General features: G+C 37.1%; 1 protein-coding gene across 1 annotated transcript in view; it reads left to right on the top strand.

Annotated features, from left to right (window-relative positions):
* The window catches only part of LOC136034852 (protein KRI1 homolog), a 180,631-nt gene that overhangs the window by 48,361 nt on the left and 109,554 nt on the right, over positions 1-22,716 (top strand). The window contains exon 5 of the mRNA XM_065716319.1: positions 8,637-8,797. Within this exon, the coding sequence (XP_065572391.1) occupies positions 8,637-8,797 (161 nt within the window). The remainder of the gene's footprint in view (positions 1-8,636; positions 8,798-22,716) is intronic.

Genomic DNA, 22,716 nt, shown 5'->3' with positions numbered 1-22,716 from the left:
AGGCTTGCTATCTGTCTCTGTGAAGAAAAAAAAAACTGGCAAGAGAAACGACGAGAAACAGCCAACGAAAATTGGCTTGTGGAATATGGGAAATTTTAATTAATTATCACAGACAGGACAAGTTATTAGAGAGGTGAAGCGGTATAACATTGCTATACTGGCTATAAGAGATATATGGTCGAAAGGTAGGGGCAAGAAAACCTTGAGTAGGGCTATGTATTATTTTTATCGGTGATGACACACACATATACAGCAGTGGGAGGCATATCGATATCCTCCACAATTTACCGAACTGTTCACAAATTGGCACCTGGAAATGATAGGATCATGTTAGTACGATCCACAAAAGAACAACCTGAGTTCTCAGTGATTGTCTGCTTTCCGTCTACAAGTGAGGCCTATGAGAATGTCAAGGACATATTCAACGACATAGTACAGGCTGACAGTAAAGGCATCCCAATGCGTGATCTATTCTATTCTTTGTACGTGGCCACTTGAATACAAAACTTTAAAATGGTCTATGGTATTATCCGAAAATTTTAGGTCTACATGGGCTTAATGTGATTAATAAAGATGATGTCTTAATAGATGATTTTGCACTGACTCCTTATTATTGCTAAAATTCTATCCCAGAACGTCGTCCAAAACAAATTGACTTTACCAGACGACTCAACTCTGAGTCAAATATATCGTTGGCTGACCTTTCCAGTGTAGCGTATTAGCCTTTAAATGTGCGCAGATATAAAGGAGCAGAGAGAGGTTCAGTCTCATGGTCAATTTATGATTGAACACTAGCAGATCAAACTGCGTGCTCTTTATGAACCCACTCAAAAATCTCAGAAAACCGCACGATACGGACGAAGTGTTTGGCTGGAAGGTTAGCAGAGACTTCTGCATGACTCCACAAAATCTGTTTCGACGCCTTAGCAGTGGAGCTCTGCGATTCGGAAAACATCAAAATGAATGGGCAAAAACGTAAAAATGCGTATTACGTGGTTGTATAAGAAAACCTTGTTTCAAGAAAGAAACCAAAGGACAAGCAGATCCCCGACCCGGAAGCTGCTTGACGAGCGCTAGGTTATAAATCGTATCTTCTTATCCTCTGACACATGGTGTTTACGGCTACTATATGAAGAGAAGGACAAATCATCAAAAGTGTGCTAGGAAGGACAAAAGACTGCTCTTTGAATTCTAAGCTGCTTTGGCTGAAAAAGCTCTACGAAAGGGTGTTATATGAAGAGGGTTGTATACTATTGTATCATAATTCAAGAGGAATCACCCTTCTCTCGGCACCTTGGGAACTATTGGCTTCGGCTATATTGGGAACCCAGAAGGCTATTGGCTGCCGGTTAGAAGGGGCACTAGATTCACACTTTCGAGAAGAGTAGCATAGATTTAGAACTGTTAAAATAAAAAAAAAAGAGGTAAAGGATACGGCACTAGACTTTACAGTCCGTACCGGCGGTGCTGATCTCCGTTTCTTGGCCCTTCAGCCAGGAAGTGCAATGGGGGATTGGGGGCCAGCCATCCTGTGCTTTCGCACACCCTTCCTGTTTACCTTCCCCAGATTTCTCCAGGTACCCATTTAGAGCTGGGTCGACTCTGGCTAAGCTAACAGAGTCACGCCACTGACCCCCGTCCCAAACTGAAGAATTGGGTACACTGGGATTCGAACCCGCGTCCTCTCAGACAAGACCGTTAAAATATGCTCGGATTTGTTCACAATTCCACCACTTGTTCACAATTCCACTGCTTGCTCTGCACTGTCAGAATAAGGATGTAGAGCAGGCCAGGGGGTTTATATACCTTGGTAGTTTGATCGATTTTGAAGCCAAAATTATGACCAAAATCAAACGCGGAATTGGACAGTGCATGATTGACAGAAACTGGAGTCTTCAACAGATTAATGCCCATTTGAAGGTGTAAGAGTTATTCCGTACGATTGGAGTTAATCTCTTTAAGAGTAATGCACTCTATTCTGCACTATTCTAGTGATTGCTGGAAAATGGAACTAGTAGATTGAGGAGAAGATTATTCTGTTTGAAAGTGTGTGCCTGAGAAGAATTCGAAGTATAAGTCCGTATAACTACAAAGAGTCGGAAATTATAAATTCGAAGTATTCTGTCCTTACAGCTGTTATAATGAACAATAAGAGAACTTATTTGGTACACATCCTCCGTATGCGACAATGACGCCTTCCGTGAACAGCCTACGATTGGACATCCAATGGCCGAAGATAACGAGGTCATCCAAATAACACCTTACGCATAACTTCGGCCAAAATCTAAGGGTGGCTTGGACCTTGTTAATACCAGAATGGGAAGACATCATCAATGGACCATCTGTTCGGGGCGAGTGTAGAAGCTTCGTCATCGCCTACATTCCTTCAATCGTTTTCATCGTCTTTTTTTCCCTTTATCGTCTTTAAAGTTCAGTCGAATCTTTATTTCACATAGGTTTGGTAATTAGTGAATGTATATATTGAAGAAAACAAGCAGGAAAGTTTATTCTTTGAAAATTGCACCAATGGAAAGTTGTAAACCTGACGCCAAAACTGAATAATTCAATCCCTGTTGTTATAATTAAAACAGATCATTCTTAGTTTTTTCAGTTTTCGGATATTTTGTTTAATTTTTTTTACTATCTTTTGCTTACTGTATAGTAAGCGAAAAAAAAGTAAAAAGTTTTACGGTTACATTACTAAGGAAAAAAACGTAAGAAATGTCCCTGTTCATAGCAAGTTCAAGTAAACTCTTATACGGAGCAGAAACATACTACGAAATACAACAGCTGAACTACTAATAACTGCCCCGAAAACGATAAGAAAAAAAATTTCAAAGGGCGGCTGCTTAAATTGTTTGAACAAGTAATTAATCAAAATAAAGAAATATAACAATAAATATCGTAAATAAACAACCCGAGGTGCTGAGCTGTCCGAATGCTCAGGAATGGAATTTCACACATGAGGCCCTGAAAATCTAGTAGGGAAGCCGGCCTTGGTTCTATTTCTATACGGGACAGCAAAAATTCTTAAGTTGACGTGTTTCATAATTTTTGGGAGACCTTTATCACTAAAATAATCGCGAAACACGCCTATTCACGCAGAATTACGAAACACACGAAACCCGACACGACCTATATGCCAAGTCGTGAAAAAAAAATAACTATAGTGAATTCCTTCTGCTATGATTTTCTACTACTGAACCAATAAAAGTGAGTTAATGTACTGCATTTCTTCTTCTAAGAACAAAATAAAACGCGAGAATTTGTGAGAAATGATTATGAATATCTAAAAATCCACCCTCTTCTGGGTTGCGTGAATTCTATACAAATCTTTTCGTACATTGGTGTATTTATGTTAAAGGTTTCATACATTTTTCCTACTTGTCTATTGTGAGGTCTTCTCAATAGTTCAAATCTTTGTGCATCTAGACTGGACTCGGCTCATTCTTGCATGTCTATAGTTTCTAGAGGTTGTAAACTATAGTACGCAATTGATGATGAATAAAAAATTTAACTGATACTTGGTTGTTTAAAAAAAAATTACAAAAATATTATTTTGTATTCATTACTAATAGTTGTACCATTGTTTCTGCTTGGGTCTCAGCAGATAAATAAGGAAGCTGGTATACAATTCGCTTCTTCTTCTTTAATTGGGATCACCGTTTCTTCACCTTTCCCCCCACATTTTGTATTTTATGTCGCTTGTATGTTGTTGTTGTTTTTTCATGGGTTCCTCAGACATGCTTAAACTTCTAAGCTCATGACGGGTTACATTTCTCTTGTGATAAAAAAATTCAAGTGATTCTATTGATAACCAACTTATAATGGTTTTGTGACTCATTTGTTAAATGACAAATTGCTTATAAGACAGATTGCTTATAAACTCATTTGTTTACTCACATTAATTGAGTGTAAAAAAGAAGGTAACGATTGATTCTAGTTTCTAATCTATATATTGCTCTTAATTTCAAAGAGTTTTAAGAGCTGTTCAAATATATGTGTTGAGTTCAAATTTCCAGGAATATACATATCAGAGAATTCTGACAATCATGCTTAAGCTTTTCTTTAACTTTCATAAAAGAAGTTCAGGGTGACTTAATTTGAAGTGGTAGCCTATTATCAATAAAATTTTTTTTTTTTTTTTAAGAAACAACGTTTAAAAAGAATTTACTTTGAAGAGGAAGACTTGAATTTATAATTTAAAAGGCATTTTAGTGAAAAGTGGAAATTTTTATCTTGTATGTGTTTTGTTCTTGCCTTTTCTTATTATTTTAAATTATTGATTAAAATATTTTTTGAGGGGCTAAAAGGGGTAGCAAAAGTGCAATAACTAAAAATAAACAAATGCTTGAATTTTCCGTGCTTTTATTGTCGAATAGCAAAATATACCATTAGTAAAGAAAAATACCATTAGAAAAATTGTAATTTTCGATTCATAAATTAGAAGTGACGAGTATCATGTCATATTTTACAGTTGTTCCAAGATATTCACGACAAGGCCCTTTATCCATAAAACTTGAAGATCAAGACCGCATCAGCCTGACTAAGAGGGAGTGCAAGCGGGTTTTTATGTCATAACTTTTCCTTGCTTTCATTTCTAATTGGATTTTTATAATTGCAGTAATTTTTTTTTTTGTATTTGGAGATAAAGGCAATTTTCTTTTTTTTTAGTATCTTCCAATCAATTCTTGTAATTAAAGAATTCATTGAATTCTAATCAATTACAAAATTAGTTATAAAAATTTTATAACTGCTCATGGAGTCTTCAAAGTCTTTAGACATGCAATACTACTGCTTTTTGTCAAATAAGTTGGTTTGTGATATCATGAGACCACGCCTTCCTTTCCTTCAAATAATTTAAAAAACCAAGCTATTAGCTTTAAGTTGTATGCTCCCTGTGCAGTTTTTTTTGCTCTCCTGCGGTTTCAGTATACCAACGAAAGACAACGAGTTTTTTATTATTCCATAGTTGACTTAGCTCTATCCATCTACCGAATTATTATTTGTTTAAATTTAGTGTGCGTGGATTTTAGATTGAAAATGCATTGATTATTAGTCAAGGCCGTGGGACAAAAAATTTTTCAAAATTTAGCGGCGGGGGGGGGACATTTTGTTGTTTTTCAATTTTTTGACGAAAATACCAAAAATACCATTTTTCTATAAAAAAAATACTAAAAAAGTTTTTTAAAATCTTGGACGGGGTGCAAAAAATCTTGGTGTTAGTTGCCCCTGCCTCCTTCTCCCTCAATTTGAATTGACCCCACTGGAAGAAGAAAAAAGATATCTAAAGAATGTTCATCTTCTTCGCGGTGACATTGTCATTTCTGAGACAAGTTGAATCCAGGCAATTACTCAAACCGTTTCATCTTTTTTATATTTCCCAGTGAATAAATTAGAGAGAAACTATGCATTCTAATTAAATAAACGGAATTTGTGGAAAAAATGTGCTAGACAGTAGGCAAGGTCTGCTGAGTTAAGTTTTTGAATGAAATCTTGAAATAAAGAAGCTAATGAAAAAAACAGGGTAGTTGGAATAGAACAGCGGTCTCTTGCTGAAGAACTCATTGTAATGCATGCTTATATATTTTTGGAAAACATCAGCTGAAAGTCAAAGAATGCGTTTGGAACTTGAACTATGGTAGTTGAATACTGCTGATTTGACTACAGTCAGGTCAACTCTGTTTTGTAGTATAAGTAGTATACCCTCAACACGTTTTTGGAGACTCTATCCCTTCAAATCCCGGTCTGGACACTTTAAAAAAAACTTCTTCAAGACGTAGCTGTTAATAATTTTCTTCAAGATACGGGTGCATGTCACGTAACAGGGAATGCTTTCTAAGAGATACAGGTGTCTGTTACATAACAGGGAACATTTTCTAAGAGATGTAGGTGTATGTTACATAATAGGAAGTGTTTTTTCTTTGATTGTTTAAAAACCTACAAGGGCCAAGAAAGAACCTTCAGGGCCCCTGCCAAATCATTATTTATTTGGCTGTTCCGTAATAGGGATTTTCACGATGCAGATGTCTATTACATAATACAGAGTGTTTTTCTTTGATTGTTTAAAGACCTAGAGATGTAGGGGGTGGGAAACCTTCAGGATCGACTAGTCAAGATGCAAACGTTACATCATAGTTTCTTCTTTGATTCTTTAAAAAACTACTAGGGCCAGGAAAATCCTTCAGGGCCCGCTAATGGGTAACCTTCAAGACGCCGGCCCTGGTGAGCAATTCAACTGGGCCCCTAGCAACCAATTTAACTGGGCTCCTAGAAACTAATTCAACCGGGACCTAGCGACCTTTTCCACGGGGACAGCAGTCGGTTCCAACGGGGGCCCTAGCAACCAATTCCAATGGGACCCTTAGCAGTCAATTCGGACGGGGGCCCTAGCAACCCATTCCAATGGGGCCCAAGCAACCCATTCCAACGGAACCCTAGAAACCAATTCCAACGGAGCCCTAGCATCCAATTCCACCAGGCCCTAGAATTCAATGTCACCGAGCACCTAACCTAACCACCGGGGGCCCTAGCATCCAATTTTGCCATCAAGACGGTTTTTCTCAAGACGTTTCAGGACATTTCAAGACGTTTTTAAAGACGTTTTTCTTTCAGACGTTTTTCAGGACGTTTAAGACATTTTTCTTCAAGTCATTTGTCTTAACTTTTCAAGACATTTTCTTTGAGACATTTTTCTTCATGATTTCTTTAGTTTTTATGTTATAGGAAATGTTTACCAGTGTTAAGGATGACGCATTTATGCGTGACCTGTCTCTTCACGGCCCCACGGGGAATATCTGCTTGTAACTGAGGAGGACATACGTGGGGGTTTTGCGTAATGACGATGCGCGCGTGGGATGTTACATAATACATTAAGAGATTGTTTTCTTGAGGATTTAATTTATCTTTCAGCTGTTTATTTTTCGAGATTTCATTTTCTTTCAAGGCGGTTTTTTCTCTCAAGGAACCTTTATAATCCAAAGATTTTTATCTGTATTAGGATTCGAAAGAAATTTTCCCTAATAGAATGGAGGGCTAGACAGCTGGAACAAGAAAGTATATCTTATTAATATTTTTATTTTTATTCGGGGAATGCTTTCTTCGTGATAACCTATTCCACGCACGGAAAATTCCTGTCTATGCTTGTGTCTATATATATTCACAAACTATTACAGATAATCTACAAATTTTTACAGATTTCACATATTTAGAAGGTTTAGAAAACCTTCAACATTGGAAAAGATGCCCATACCATGCTCATTCTAAAGGTATGCCAATTTCCTTTTGCATCTCCCCCTGTTGAACAAGAATGTGTTATATCGAAGAAGTAGCTTTCTTCAGACCTCTTTATATTTATCACAGACCCTTGCCACCTGTTGAAAGAAGACTTTATATATGTAAGACTGAAACATTCAAAGCTGAACAAAACTAGACTGGTGTGATGTTATAGTGTTTAGTGTTAGTGAAATTTTCCTTTTGTTTTCTCTTTATTTATACCCCGTCTTGATATTCATTTTAAATTTTGACGAATAATAGATCAGTGATAATAACAATGCATGAACGTTGCTGAATACAGTAGAACTTAGTAGTTTGCTAATTATAATACTTTTGCTTGGTGTATTGACAAAAGAAATGTTGAAAAAATTGCAAAATTCCCGCCAAAAGAACCACATTCGTTCAATTACTGCGAACTTAATGAATTGTTTTTTGTTGTTTTTTATATAAAAAAAATCCTATTAAATTGAACATTTCACAAAAGTAAACGGATATTGATAATTTACAGATTTTTAAACAAACTATTATTAATTTTGGTGAAGTAAACTAAAAAAAATAACTTTAGGTAATATCATCCGTATGTTTCAATGATAGGAATCAAATTGAGTTATATCTATAGGGTATGGGGCTCTTGAAGTTTTAATCGAGCTGTGGATGAACTGAACTCTCGCTAGCACTTGAAGTAAGGTTAATGGATAATGAAAGTAAGAGTCTCGAGTATACCAGATTTTTTTGTTGACTATTGTTGCTTCCGCTTCTTCTATAGGATTATAACACAAATTTGTAAGGTATGTATTGTAGCCGCACAGTATATACGTTAATAGTGCTAGCACTTTCTTGCAAGTAATCTACTGTCATCCGTTACATCTTGGATTAAATAATGAAAATGAGGTGTAGGAGATACATCGCTCTTTATGAATCAGTGCCATTGCGTGTACTTCTACTTCCTCGCTTGATTTCTCGTTGTAGTTGAATTTCTAAGTGTTGTTTCAAAAGAAATGGAATAAGCAGTTTTTTGGTCAAGTTTTTGATGGGCTGAATGTTATAGTGGATTAAATTTTTAAGGAAAGCGTTCCCATTTTCAGGGCCGTTTCCAGTGAGGTTACCCGGTTTGAAACAGCCTCCCCTCCCCCCTGAAGTTTCTGTCTGAGTCGTACAAAATTAACAAAACATATTTAAACAAGTTTTTGTTGTCTCCTGTGAAGTGTTTTCGTAAAAAGGTCCCCCGAACAAAACCAAAAAAAAAATACTGGAAACGGCCCCGCCCAATGTACAAACTCGATTATCCGCAAGCTATTAAATAGCCATCAATGGGCTATTTATCAGATATTCTTTTAAATAATTTATTTGAAAATTTATAGGCTACAGAAGAAGCAGAATATCGCGCTTGGCTACTAGGTCAGACTACTAATGTCAAAGATACATATTTTAAAGAAGAAACAAGAGCTTTACATGATGTTTGGACAGATCCAAACCTGGACAAGAATGAAGCGTTTTTGAGAGATTTTATTTTAAACAAGAGGTACTTTTTTTATTTAAGCTATCTCATTGTTAGGGAAAAAGTCCAACTGACTGAAAATAAATAAATAAATATATTAGATAAGAGAAGGGACATGTAACCCCGCCACCAAATATCTAGATTTTAATGAGGATAATTCCAATTGCATATTTCTCATACAACTCATTATTTTGTATTTTTCTCCAATCCCCCCCCCCTCCGCGAAAAGTCTACAAGTAGATGTGTAAATACTTTCCAAATAAGCAGCAAGGTTATCACAAAGTCGTCATCGATTTATTACCTGTTAAATTATTGATTAAATTGTGTCTTGCTAGTATTCGTGTTGATGCAGAAATTATCCGTGTGAATAAATATGAATAGCTGATTTTTTGTCTTTTATGGGTGACAAGGGAGTCAGAAATTTTTATAGCTCCCTCTCTGGGATAGGGGAGCTTCAATGCATAAGGTCAGAATAACGGCCATAGATTAGTTCCTGCGAAGTTCCACCTACGACTCAAAGCCCCGCATACAGAAAAACGCCAATCAAAGTTGGACATTCAAAAACTAAAAACCGAGGAAGTCAGCCAAAAGTATTTAATTCAAAATCCGGAACAGATTTGAATACCAGTATACCCTTGTTGACCCAGACACAATAGGGCAAATATACAAAATGAACGTACTACAAGTCACCAATGAAAATGTTGGTTTATTCAAAGAAGTCCTGGCTGTCGCAAGAAGCTTTAAAAATCCTTAAACAACGAAGGTAAGCGCTACTGGCTGAAGATACGCCTTCTTACGGGTGATTAAGTGGGATCCTGAACAAACTTATTCACCGAGACAAGCAGCAATTTATTAATAAAACAAGGTGATGAGTTTGAAGATGCAGTACGAAAAGGTGACATCATGTCGCTTTTCAAGCATGTCAGAAACCTCAGCAAGGGGAAACCTAAGATAGGAGCAGTTAAATCCGCCTTCGGCGTTATGCTCGAAGACGAAACAGATTAGCTAAAGCGTTGGAAGTAGTACTTCGCAAAGCTGCTGAAAGTGGAAAGAGTTGATCTTGATCCCGACCTAATTGCTCCGCTCATCGAATAACCCGCGAAAATCTCCCATATCCTGACCCTCCTTTTGAAAAAAAGGTATAGAATGGTCTGAGGAGAATGAAAAATCACAAAGCGCCAGGAACCTGCGAAATCGCCGTGAAGATGCTAAGTGTCGGAGGACCAACGATGATACTATGGCTTCATATATTTTTCTACCTCGTTTGGACAACTGAACTGATTCCACAAGAATAGTAAATAGTAAGTAAGGGAATAGTAAAACGGAAGAGAAAAATCTGTGTGAAGCTGGGAAAATTTTCAATGATTTTCCAGAAAAAAATTATTTTTCTGGCAGGCTTATTAGTAAAAGCAAGAAGCAAACGAAACTTCATAGAGATTATATAACCAGGCCCTTATGTAGAGCATGGAATTATCTCCTACAGGACCGAGGTCAAAATTCTGTCTCTTCTGGTCTGAGGTCAATATCGTGTATTTCTGGGAAATAATGAGGAAATAAAAAAACTTTTCATATTTATTTTTTCATTGTTTTTTAAATAGTCCTAGAAAATCCTGCGCCCCCTCCATTGAAAGTCTCTTCCCCCATGAGAAGTTCCTCCATGGAAAGATCCTCCCACGTAAACCCCCCCCCCCCCCTCAGCTCTCCCCCCAAACCAAAAAAATCCCCCTGAAAACGTCTGTACACTTCCCAGTAACCATTACTATATGTAAACATAGGTCAAAGTTTGTAACTTGCAGCCCCTCCCACGGGGACTGCGGGGGAGTAAGTCGTCCCCAAAGACATAGTTATTAGGTTTTTCGACTATGCTGAATAAAATGGCTATCTCAGAATTTTGATCCGGTGACTTTTGGGAAAAAATGAACGTGGGAGGGGCCTAGGTGCCCTCTAATTTTTGGGTCACTTAAAAAGGGCACTAGAACTTTTAATTTCCGTTAGAATGAGCCCTTTCGCGACATTCTAGGACCACTGAGTTGATACGATCACCCCTAGAAAAAAAACAAAAAAACAAATAAGCACGCATCCGTGATTTGTCTTCTGGCAAAAAATGCGAAATTCCACATTTTTATCGATAAGTGCTTGAAACTTCTACAATAAGGTTCTTTGATACGCTGAATCTGATGGTGTGATTTTTGTCAAGATCGTATGACTTTTAGGGGGTATATCCCCCTATTTTCTAAAATGAGGCAAATTTTCTCAGGCTCATAACTTTTGACGGGTAAGACTAATCTTGATGAAATTTATACATTTAAAATCAGCATTAAAATGCAATTCTTTTGATGTAACTATTGGCATCAAAATTCCATTTTTTAGAGTTTTGGTTACTATTGAGCCGGGTCGCTCCTTACTACAGTTCGTTATCACGAACTGTTTGATCTAGTCTGTGGAAGGAAAGAGGTAGAGGTATTAAAAACTTATTTCATTAGCCTAAATATTTGGGGTACTGGCGGAATTTATTCTGATCCTGATCCTTCTCATTTGACCAAGTTGTACTGTGGCGTTGTCTTCTTGGCATCTACTGTGACACTTTATTCCTTATAGATTTATTTACATAAAGTTTGTTAAAGGACTCTTATCTGATGAAAGGTGGGGTAGGGACACAACATCCGGTGTTGGGTATTCATGCTCGGTAATTTTTTTTTTAGAAAGGGCAAAATGGATATTTTGAGATCCACATCCTCAAAAATACCTAAATGGAACTCAGTTAAAATTTGGTGGGGACTAGTGGTAGGGCTTTTGTTGCCCATTGAGAGCTTGATTCCGAACCGATTGAAATCGGTGGTTGTGTTGTTCCATTGGTACTACCCATGGGCTACAGTTGTTTTTACAGTTCACGGGATCTTGCCATCAGATGTCTAGTTTAATGTTGTGCATAAATAAATGAAGTCTTAAATAAATTAAATGAAGTGCATAATAACCATTCATTTTATATGGATCGATTATAGCATATTTTGTTTAGGGATGAATGCGCCACTCTAGGCCAGAGCTTAACATAAGAAATAAAATGAAAGGTTTTATACAAGGGTTTTTGATAGCTTTAAACTGATCGGCTATTTCAGGATCTTTGCTTGACCGTATTCTGACCCCGTTGGTTCCAAAATCGTAGTTTTCTGGCTCAAAAAGCCTAAGCATTGCTGTGTGATGACTCAGTCACATAAAGTTGGGAGCAAAAATTTACATTTTATTTCAAATGAGCCCTCTTCCAATATTCCATCGGTACTGGTTGACTAATGTCACCCTTGATAGAAATTGTACCGTTGATTATTCTTGTTGGGCAAATGTAAAATTTCCTATTTTCGTGGATAAATGGATGGACTCTCCAATGAAGGTTTTCAGAAATGTTTAATGTAATGGTGTAATTTTCATCACAATCACTTTTTGGGGGGGGGTCATTACTTCTTTTATTCATGTTGTCTTTTGACAATTTTAGATTGAACAATTTTACATACTTGTAATCAGCGGAAAACTTTATACAGTGTGGATGTTTTTGCTAAAACTCAATTTTTTACCGTTTGATTTCTCTTCTTGTCAGCTGTCCTCACTACAATGAATGATTCGATACTCGGTAAATCATATAACGGAGAGAATCATTTTCAAAATTTTGACAATTCTGTCGGTTTTAATGCAATCAAGACATGTCATTTGGTAATGGTGTGGACAATTTTTGACAGGCTGTAGTGTAAAAATCGCCAAGGAAAAACTTTTATTGACGATGTCTGTGTGTTCTAGAGACTAATGAAAAAAAAATCGTAGCCATAAAATTGCTAGTCAATTTCTAAGAGATCACGTGCCATCTGTCGTGGATTCAAGGTTGGGATTTTTAACTATTACTACGACGAACATATGTCTGGTAAGGCGTTTTGTCTCTTTGCTGAGAGGAGTTTACTGAGTTCCATTTGGGTATTTTTTAGGATGCGGATCACAAAAATATGCATCTTGCCCTTAAAAAAAAATAACCGAATATCAATACCCAACACTGGATGTTGTACCCCTACCCCACCTTTCACCAGAAAAGAGTCCTTTAACTAACTTTATGTAAATAAATCTATAAGCAATGATATGTCACAGTTGAAGCCAAGAAGACAGCGCCACAGTACAACATGGTCAAATGAGAAGGATCAGAATAAGTTCCGCCAGAACGCCGAATATTTAGGCTAATGAAATAGGATTTCAATACCTCAAGCTCTTTCCTTCCAAAGACTAGATTCTCAAGAGGCACAACTAGTGTGTGAGCTGAGCTCTTATTCTCCGGCTAATTTTGTGCTTATGGCAAGGATTTAGGTTCTTCTTTCCTTCACGCCATAGAGGCAGAATAAGTATCTGAGTCAAAAAAGGCATAAGTAGAACAATAACAGTTGCTTCTGACAAACACTTTTGACTGTTGTTCCGATAATACAAGTTTGGGACCTCGATTCCCTTCCCTTCAAGTAAATGTCATAATGGCTAGGATTTAGGAACAATGTCCACCTACATATGTTGTAATGAGTATGGACTCCCAAAATGTGTAGCTAGGACACTCAATATTACTCTCCTGATGACAAGATTTTAGGGGCGCATGTCTCCAAAAAATAGGAATAGATAATTCCAACTAAGACATTTGTTATTACTTCCCACAAACTCCGATTGACATCCAATTAGCTGCTATTTGTAGCTGTTTTCATGGAAAAATTTAATGACCCCTTCCCACAGATGTAGAACCCCTCAAAAGTACAAACTGTACTCTTACTTTGTATCATGTTTTGTTAGAATCCAGCAACCTCTTTTGTTAGATGCCTTTACAACAATAATTTGGGAACTCCCCTCTTTTTCATCCTCCATAGAGGTCGGTTATGGTCCTCATCCCCCAAAGGCTTATGAAAGATACTAGTTCTTAATTTCCTCCAAATCGTGTCTAAATCCGAAAATCTCTTCTGACAGATATGCTCGTGACAAGAATTTAGGTACCTCCTCGAATTCTTTCCTAGAAATACACAATATTGACCTCAAACCAGAAGAGAGACAGAATTTTGACCTCTGTTCTGTAGGAGATTAAATAAAAAAAAACAAGTTTTTTTAACTGAAAGTAAGGAGCGACATTAAAACTTAAAACGACCAGAAATTACTTCGTATATGAAAGAGGCTGCTTCCTCATCAACGCCCCGCTCTTTACGCTAAAGTTTGACTCTTTCTCTCAATTCTTCTTTCTAAAACAGTAAAAAACTTTAGCGTAAAGAGCGGGGCGTTGATGAGGAAGCAGCCTCTTTCATATACGAAGTAATTTCTGGTAGTTTTAAGTTTTAATGTCGCTCCTTATTTTCAGTTAAAAAAACTTGTTTTTTTTTATTTAATTTCTGGACGTTTTTGAATCAATGCATGTTTTGATTTTGGCTCTCCGCAGAGGAATAATTAAAACAAAATTTGCATTTTTTTTTGGCTAAATGGCTTTCTCATAATTTTGATCGAATGATTTTGAGAAAAAAAGAGCGGGGGAGGAAGCCTAGTTGCCCTCCGAGTTTTTGGCTAATTAAAAAGGCAACTAGAATTTTTAATTTTTTACGAATATTTTTATTAGTAAAAGATTTACGTAACTTATAAATTAGCTTACGTAAAGAACTTTTGTATTCTCATATTTTTATTACATATGTGAGGGGGTTCGCCCCCTTGTCAGATCCTCGCTCTTTACACTAAAGCTTAAATTTTGTCCCAATTCATTAAGAATGACCCCAGAATCACAAAAGCCGTAGAATAAATAGTTGAAATTGCTAAAAATACTTTAGCCTAAAGAGCGAGGTATTAGGAGGAGGTGAGCCCCTCAAATGGGTAATAATTTCTGTTTATTTTAAGTTTTAATGCTGCTCCTTACTTCCAGCTGAAAGAACTTTTTCATATTTATTTTTTCATTGTTTTTTTTTAAAATAATGCTAGTAAATCCTGCGCTCACTTCATGGAGATTTTCTTCCCCCGTGACAAACTATCGATGGAAGTTCCCTTAGCATATCCCCCTCTTCTCATCCCCTCCCCCAACCAAAAAAATCCTCCTGAAAACGCCTGTACACTTCCCAATAACCATTACTATATGTAAGCACTGGTCAAAGTTTGTAACTTGTTGCCTCTCCCACGGGGACTGTGGGGGAGTAAGTTGTCCCCAAAGACATAGTTATAAGGTTTTTCGACTACGCTGAATAAAATGGCTATCTCAGAATTTTGATCTGTTGACTTTGGTAAAATAATTAGCGTGGGAGGGGGCCTAGGTGCCCTCCAATTTTTTTGGTCACTTTAAAAGGGCACTAGAACTTTTCATTTCCGTTAGAATGAGCCCTCTCGCAACATTCTAGGACAACTCGGTCGATACGATCACCTCTGGGGAAAAAAAAAACAAAACAAAAAAAAACAAATAAACACGCATCCGTGATCTGCCTTCTGGCAAAAAATACAAAATTCCACATTTTTGTAGATAGGAGCTTGAAACTTCTACAGTAGGGTTCTCTGATACGCTGAATCTGATGGTGTGATTTTCGTCAAGATTCTATGACTTCTAGGGGGCGTTTCCCCCTATTTTCTAAAATAACGCAAATTTTCTCAGGCTCGTAACTTTTGATGGGTAAGACTAAACTTGATGAAACTTATATATTTAAAATCAGCATTAAAATGCGATTCTTTTGATGTATGTATTGGTATCAAAATTCTATTTTTTAGAGTTTTGGTTACTATTGAGTCGGGTCGCTCCTTACTACAGTTCGTTACCACGAACTGTTTGATAATTCCGTACATAAGGGCCTCGTTATATAATCTCTTAAGAAGTTTCGTTTACTTCTTGCTTTTACTAATTAGCATGCCAGAAAAATCATTCTTTTCTGGAAAACCATTGAAAATTTTTTCAACTTCACACAGATTTTTCTCTTCCGTTTTACTATTCCCGTACCAGAGAAAATTTCCGACTTCACGTTTATTACCAGTACCAGGCTACAGCTAGCTCATTATAAAAAAGAGTAGATAGAATATGATCCAACTTCAATACCTTTCATTCGGTAACTTCTGTCAACTCTGTCAATGTATCATATATGTCCACAATTAATATGTTTTCTTAGATGTACACGGTTTGTTTCGTAAGAAGGGGGAAGGGACACTAAGAGGAGCATTTTGTAGAACACAATTTGTCTAAAAAGGGTTTACTCAAGCACTTTTTGGGGACCTGAAGAATCCTGAAAAGGCTAAAAAAAAGCAAATCTTTTTTCTTCCTGTTAATTTCTAAAAGATTTGTCAGTATAGTTTTTAGCTACCACATCTGGAAATGGGAGTACGTGGAGATTTCCTTGCCTGGCAAAACTCCTGCTGTTGGTCCAGCGTGGAGAGACGTGTGATTCTTCGCCTCCAATCAGAATGGTCTTGCGCAAGTGTAACTTGCTTCTTGTGGATCAGTACCGGTCATTGAGAGGTACTGAGTAAGGCTGTCCCTCCATCTGAAATGGGGCCTTCCATGGCGGGCGCTTTCAGCGCCTGCCATGGATAAAAACTGAATAATATACTGGCACGCGTTTCTGCTGGCATACGGAGCAAATGAAAGAATCACCATAGGGTTCATGCAGCGAGCTGGCGAGAGTTGGCAGTCTGATCTGTTAGTGCCAGTAGTCGGGTGTTCGAGACGAATTTGTACCACCTGATCCCTTCAGTACGTCTTTTGAGCTTTGTCTGGGTCACGTCTATGGCCTAACAAATAGAAGCAGCAGCCGGACTGGTCTCAGTACTGTAGAGGAGGACTTGAGTTACAGTGGTGTTGTAGATCTGCATTTTTGTTTTTCGGCTGATATTGGGCTTAGATCATACCAACGGCATAGTTGTGCCATAAAGGATGTAGCTCTATCGATTCACACAACTGAAATTCAGTTTTGGCTGAGCCGCTATCCGTGATAAAAGATCCAAGGTAGGTAAATGGCCTGATGATTTTGTCAATGTGCCCTGATGTGTTAAATGCTGTCAAGTTGGCCGTGCTGCCTGTCGGGTCAACGATTATAATTTTTGTCTTCTGCAGGCTAATATGTATTCCCACTTTCAGGGCTTCATCAAACAGTGTGTTGAGGGGTTTTTCAAGTTCTGCTGCAGAAGTGCATATCAGGGCAATATCATCAGCGATTCTTCTTTCAAGAGCAAGGACCCTTTAAAGCGTCTCCAAGCCATAAAGTAAAATAAGGTCTGCATTAAAAAAAAGAGTTAAACATCGTGTTTGGGTTCTATATTACTCCCACTCCAGACTTGGCTAACAAGTATCTACCTACATAATCGCCTATGCTCGCAACCCCCAGCTTTGAAAACCATCGTTTGAAAATTTTCAGTTTAACTTTAACATTCATCTGGACACTATAAAAACCTTTCCACTTGTAATATTTTCATATTTAAAATTTGGTACCGTAATCGTTTTAGACTCTACCCCTAAGGATTCTGTCCCCGACCCCCTTTGGTCGGGCTGGTAGTTGTGCTTGACCAACAGAAAAATGTAATGATATGCCTCGCGACAAGTTTTTTTCTCTTTGTTAGAGAAATTGAGGACTTCGAGAATATTTTAACACACCATTAATAAACTAACTTAGAAGCTTTAATAACTTCTTTTTTCTTAAATTCTTTATTTTTAGAAAATTAGGAATGCTCCAGGCAAGTATGACTGTTGATTCTTAAGTGTATTGAATGTCTTTAAAGATTTCTAGAATTTTGAAATTCTTTTGACATTTTCAAGATATGTCAAATGCCTTAGAATTTTTCCTTTATTCGTTGATAGGAATCTAGAATTGGATTCCACTTCTTTTTATTGTGAATCCAAGACTTATGAAACGTGGAATTGACTTGATTAAGGACTGGGGTTAATTCAGCTCCTCTTATGGAAAATATGAAATTGCGTTGCTTCTGTGGCAAATTTTTTTAAGGGGGAAGTGGAGTTCTTTTTGAACTCCAAACAATGAAGTTTTCTTTAATTTTGTCTAACCAAAGAACTAGAGGAAATTTTAGTCTTTCGTGACTCGTGTTGTTTACTATTTCTATATAGCAGTATATTTAGCAATATTAACTACTTGATCATGCTTGGTAATTCGATAGATACCAACGAGCTATCTTGTTTGGGCTTACTCTCATTTTCTTGTTGTGGGGAAGGTGTTTCTGTGTAGATGGTACATATGTTAGAAGCTACTTTAAAGATGTATTCTTCACTTTTCGCCCATATATTATAAGGGAGCGAATTATGTGAAGAGGGCTCCCTCTTTATGCATATGGAGAGGGAATGGGCACCAAGGCCTTCATATATATATGTCAGATCACTAGTGTCTCGTCAACCCCATGGAACACTTTCACCAACCCGACAAAAAAGCTACTTTCCATTTTCTTAGTCTTTTTCGAGGAATAAAGAAATAAAAAGACCATAATTATAAAGGCTACATTCTTACTACAAGAATAAGACAATTTTATCTTCATGGCTTTCTTTTCCTCTTTCCCTTTCTTTCCTTTTTTCGTCTTCCTTTTCTGGGTCGTGGCTCTAATAGTAGTAATTGGATAGTTACCAGCTGTATGGGTGGTTGGTTTGTACAGCAGACGCCAATCTTCAAGAGACAAAATATTAAATTTTCGAAATTCAGTATTCTTTTCGTAAACATTGCTAACGTGACTTTGAAACAGCTTGTTAAAAATAAAATTTTCACATTTGTTTAAATTCTAAGTCTCTTTCAACACTGAAAAATAGAAAAATCTAACAGAAACTATTTTATTTCAAGAAAATTGTGTATAAATTCTTTTTGAAAGTTGGATATGGCCCAAATCCTTTTCATGTATTTAAAAGAGATGTTTTAACTTTGGAGTCCTAAAATATAAATGGTAAATTTAACCTAATTTTTTGTCAGGTTTATTACTTAATTTTAATTTGAAAAAGTCTAAGAAATGAGGCAAAATTATATTTTGAAAACGTCTCTAGTATTATTCTATCACTTTACAGAGAGCACAAAGTCCACTAATTATGCCTTTGGGAATGACATGATCCCCCACAGCCCTCAGAAAAATGGCCGTAAGCTATGGAATTTGCCCATTGTTTACATATAGTATGTTTTAATGGAAGATAGACATTTTTTGGAGGGGGGAGATTTCCTTGAGGATAGTTCTTCCTGTCGAGGGAAGTTTCTACGAATAAAATTTTCCAAGGGAAGTCTCACACTGGGGGAATTTGCCAGAATTCCTATATGAAAATAATTTTTCTTGCCGACTCAATTTTACATTTAGGGCTGTTCCGGGGAAATTTTCCGCGGGGTTAGAATTGTCTGGAGGATTTTTACGTGGGGGGAGGTCTTCTATGGGAGAATTTTTCTTGAAGATGTTTTCCGCGTGTGAAATTTTCTCCAGGGGAATTTCTGCGGGAGGAACTCCCTGATGAAATTTCTTTGAACGACTTACCACTGGGGAAGGGTTCCGGGAAACATTTTCTACGGAAGGGGCATTTCCAGTATGATTTGAAAAACGATCAGAAATTAAATTCTTTTTCAAATTAAAGTATGGTAAGAAGAATTTAGCAGCTGGAATCACCCGCAAAAACTTTCTGGGGGAAATTTTTATCGATGATGGAATTGTCCGGGTTGAATATTCCAAGGGGGAGGGAGTATTTTATGTGGGATGAAAATTCCATGAAGGAATTTTTCAATGGAGGGGGAACGAGATTTCCCAGTATCATTTGAAAATGAGTTTTAAATTTGAAGTTTTTTTCAGCTGAAAATGAATGAACAACATTAAAACTTGAAACTGTATTCTGTATATGAGGGGGATTGTCCACCCTCAATACCTCGCTCTTTACGCTAAAGTTTGACTTTTTGTTCCAATTTTTTAAGAACGACTCCTGAAACAGAAGGGCCGCTTAGTTAGAACAAGAAGCTTTTTAAAAGTGTTATAAAACTTTAGCGTGAAGAGCGAGAAGTTTAAGAGGGGCAATCCCCCTCATGTAGGAAATTGTTTCTGTTCGATTTAAGTATGTTGCTCCTTATTTTGATTTGAAAAACTTGTCTTTTCTATTTAATCTCTCAATAATTCTATTGTTTTCAGTCATGCTAGGGTTAATTCTAGTAGCGCTAGTACTGAGCAAGTTGATTACCCCCTCTTAGATTTGATTTTATTCAACTAACTAAAATATATATCTCTGAAAATTAATAAATGTCAGCGTACGAACTGGAAGGTTATTCAGCATACTATTTACCCAGAAAGGAAGACAAATGCTCCATTGGCATTTCACTTTACGCCAGGTCATTGCTGGGAGTTACTAGAAGACTTGACTTTGAGCATATTGCACACCTTTCTTCTACACCTTTCTAGTGATGACTGGGGTAGCCGAATTTTTCAGAGCTAAGGGCTCGCGTGGGAGGAGATAGCGGAGTTTCTTTACCATAAACTGTTCATTTAAGTCTATATACTTGGTTTGAAAGCAAACACAAGAGAAGAACTTTACAGAAGTGCTGTACGAGAGGAACTTTTTGTAATACCTCAGAAATCCATATATATAATGACTTCCAAGGTTCTTAGAAACACGTTCTGCTATATTAAAATTGTCCGAGTTCTACTTTCTGGTATTATAAACCTAGTTTTTCTGATTCCCATTTCCAAAGGACAGAGCATCATAAATTTAAAAAACCCCTGTCCCACTTAGGTTTCTTGAATCCAACATAAGTTTCAAGATAAAACTGACCCACATTGCATTAAAATTAGATGGCATGTTTCCCGCTCTAAGATTTACATTCAAAAATTTACAATATCTTCAGTCTAGTCCCAAATAGTACGAAGATAGTAGGTAGAAGGGTTAGAGAGAAGATATGGACTAGTTCTGAGGGGCGCAAAAACATCACATTTGATTCAATAAAAATGAAAGATGTTCATGAAAAAACGTAAAATTACTTGCAATCCAGCTATGGCTTATTGACAGAAGGATAAAGTTGCTTGCTTTTTCATATACCCTAAAGAGTGCTCTAGGCAGAGAAGAAAAGCTAATACCTATATAGTAGGGCAGTAACCCTCTTGATGGGGCTTCCCGAAGTGTGCATCCAGTCTATTTTGCTGATGACAGTAGATCCTGCATCACTGGAAATGATCTGTGGTCAGCCACCTTTTAAGCCCAGTAAATACTCGACGGAGTCATTGTGCAGTGTAGTATCATTGGCATGATACTTAACAGCTTAAAAATTAGAGTGGTGTATTTTAAACAACCATACTGCATGTACGAGGCTATTCCTGCTGCCTATTTATCAAACAGCTCGTGGGTGAACTGTAGTTAGGAAGCGACCCGGCTCAATAGTAACCGAAACTCTCAAAAATGGAATTTTATACTAATAGTAACATCAAAAGAATCGCATTTTAATGCTTATTAGTTATTATGATATTATTAAGTAACTTAATGCAAAAGTTACGAGCCTGAGAAAATTTGCCCTATTTTAAAAAATAGGGCGAAACACCCTCTAGAAGTCATACAATCTTAAGATTGTCACAGAAAATCACACCATCAGATTTACCGTATCAGACAACCCTATTGTTGAGGTTTCAAGCTCCTATCTACAAAAATGTGGAATTTTGCATTTTTTGCCAGAAGACAGATCACGGATGCGTGTTTATTTGTTTTTTTTTTGTATTTTTGTTTGTTTTTGTATTTTTTTCAGGGAAACAGTATGGACTCAGTGGTTTTAGAATGCCGCAAGAGGGCTCATTCTAACGAAAATTAAAAGTTCTAGTGCTCTTTATAGGTGACCAAAAAATTGGAGGGCACCTAGGCCCCCTCCCACGCTCATTTTCCCCCAAAGTCACCGAATAAAAATTCCGAGATAGCCATTTTATTCACCATAATCGAAAACCCTAATAACTGTGTCTTTTGAGACGACTTACTCCCCCACAGTCCCTGTGGGATGGGCTGCAAGTTACAAACTTTGACCAGTGTTTACATATAGTAATGGTTATTGGGAAGTGTACAGACTTTTTCAGGGGGATTTTTTTGGTTTGGAGGGGGATGAGTTGAGGAGGAGGGGGTTACATGGGAGGATCTTTTCATGGAGGAACTTGTCATGGGGGAAGAGAATTTCAATGAAGGGGGCACAGGGTTTTCTACCATTATTTTAGAAAACATTTAAAAAATGAAAAGTTTTCTCAACTGAAAGTAAGGAGCAGCTTTAAAACTTAAAACGAACAGAAATTATTACGCATATGAGGGGTTCACCTCCTCGCAATACCTCGCTCTTTACGCTAAAGTATTTTTAGTAATTTAAACTATTATTCTACGGCCTCTGTGATTCAGGGGTCTTTCTTAAGGAATTGGGACAAAATTTTAGCTTTAGTGTAAAGAGCGAGGCATTGACGAGGGATGAGGGGGTGAACCCCCTCATATACGTAATAAAAACATACGAATATAGAAGTTCGTTACGTAAGTTAATTCGTAAGTTATGTATATTTTTTACTAATGATAACGTTCGTTAAAAAACTTAGTCATATGACTTAAGGTCATATGCGTTCGTATCACTCAGTTGTCCTGTGCCTTCTATAATCACTAGCTTGTTTGGTTGTCACTTCAGTCACTATTCACTGAACCAGAACACTATCACAGAACAGAACAAGGCAGTAAACGCATAATCTCGTCTTCCTTTATTTCTTCCTTTAGGGATTTATCCTTCCTTCGCTCTTTACACAGACACAAGCCTAGCATCTCTCGAGCATATAATTGCTAAACAAAACCTAAATTTGCCTTACTCAGCATACCAGTGAACTCTACTACCATGTATCTGGTCTCTATTTATCCTGGCTTCCTCACGAGTACTCATGATTGCCCAGTTCGTCTTAATTACAGCTTATCTTTCCTAAACGTTTATTGACGCCGTACTGAATCCCCATTTTACTTTGGCATTGTATCGCCATTGATA

This window comes from Artemia franciscana, chromosome 13, assembly GCF_032884065.1.
Source record: "Artemia franciscana chromosome 13, ASM3288406v1, whole genome shotgun sequence".
NCBI lineage: Eukaryota > Metazoa > Arthropoda > Branchiopoda > Anostraca > Artemiidae > Artemia > Artemia franciscana.
This window is presented reverse-complemented; position numbering and strand designations above follow the sequence as displayed.